This window comes from Egretta garzetta, unplaced genomic scaffold (genome assembly GCF_000687185.1).
Source record: "Egretta garzetta isolate BGI_Z169 unplaced genomic scaffold, ASM68718v1 scaffold396, whole genome shotgun sequence".
NCBI lineage: Eukaryota > Metazoa > Chordata > Aves > Pelecaniformes > Ardeidae > Egretta > Egretta garzetta.
The window spans coordinates 87627-88751 of NW_009259861.1; the positions used below are offsets into that span (position 1 = coordinate 87627).

The window sequence follows — 1125 nt, forward strand, 5'->3', positions numbered from 1 at the left end:
CGTGCAGAAGCGCCAAACCCGCCCTCCCCTTTCCGACTGGGGAAACAGGTACCCAAAAAGGGAAGTGGTCCAGCAAAGTTTGCTCCGCACAGCAGAGCCGGGGCTGAGCTCATGTCTGCCCAAGCAGCGCTGTGCCCCTCGTGTCACCCTATGGTGGACTGAGATGGGTGCTGTGCCCCTCAGGTCGCCCTGCAGTGGGCTCAGATGGGTGCTGTGCCCCTCGGGTCACCCTGCGGTGTGCTCAGATAGGTGCTGTGCCCCTTAGGTCACCCTATGGTGGGCTCAGATGGGTGCTGTGCCCCTTGGGTCACCCTGCGGTGTGCTCAGATGGGTGCTGTGCCCCTTAGGTCACCCTATGGTGGGCTCAGATGGGTGCTGTGCCCCTTGGGTCACCCTGCGGTGTGCTCAGATGGGTGCTGTGCCCCTTAGGTCAACCTATGGTGGGCTCAGCCGGGCGCTGTGCCCCTCGTGTCACCCTGTGGTGGGCTCAGCCGGGTGCTGTGCCCCTCGGGTCACCCTGTGGTGGGCTCAGCTGGGTGCTGCACCCTGCTCACAGCAGCTCTCCACCCCCAGCAAACACCAGTACGCAAACTCAGAAACGGGCAGTGCAAACAGCATCGCCCACATCCTCCGAGCAGCCACCACAAGGCAGAAGGAGAGGAAGCAGCTTCTCCTCCGTGCTGCAGGCCCAGTGCTTAACTCTTTCGTGCTGCCCGCCTGGGGGGGCTGGGGTAATGCTGCAGATGGGCTCTGGGCGTGAACGCCAGAATCGGGCTCAGCTGGAGGAGGGAGCCTTGTCCCGAGGTCCCCTGCCCACAGCAGGGCTCCGAATTGCCTCTGCGGTTTCTCCAGAGTAGAAAACCAGAGGAGAAAGAGAGGCAGGATCAGTCCCAAGCCACGATCCAACCCCTCACTGTGGGGAAAGGAGTGTGAAGTCCCCCCGGGGAGGGTGATGGCCCGGAGGGAGCCTTGCTGGGCTGTGAGAGGCAGCCTGGCCCCAAAAGCATCTGCTTCACCCGCTCTGAAAGCCTCGCCCGCCCTGCAGACCCACCGATGAGGCGAGGTGCCGCTCCAGAGCCAGGGCTCCCACCCGCCCGCAGCCCCTCCGTCGCTGCAGGCCCTGCC

At 64.4% G+C, this 1125-nt stretch overlaps 1 protein-coding gene across 1 annotated transcript in view; it reads left to right on the forward strand.

Moving 5' to 3' along the window:
- The window catches only part of ARHGAP45 (Rho GTPase activating protein 45), a 17724-nt gene that overhangs the window by 14444 nt on the left and 2155 nt on the right, over positions 1–1125 (forward strand). The window contains exon 20 of the mRNA XM_035895604.1: positions 430–440. Coding sequence (XP_035751497.1) covers positions 430–440 — 11 coding nt within the window. The remainder of the gene's footprint in view (positions 1–429; positions 441–1125) is intronic.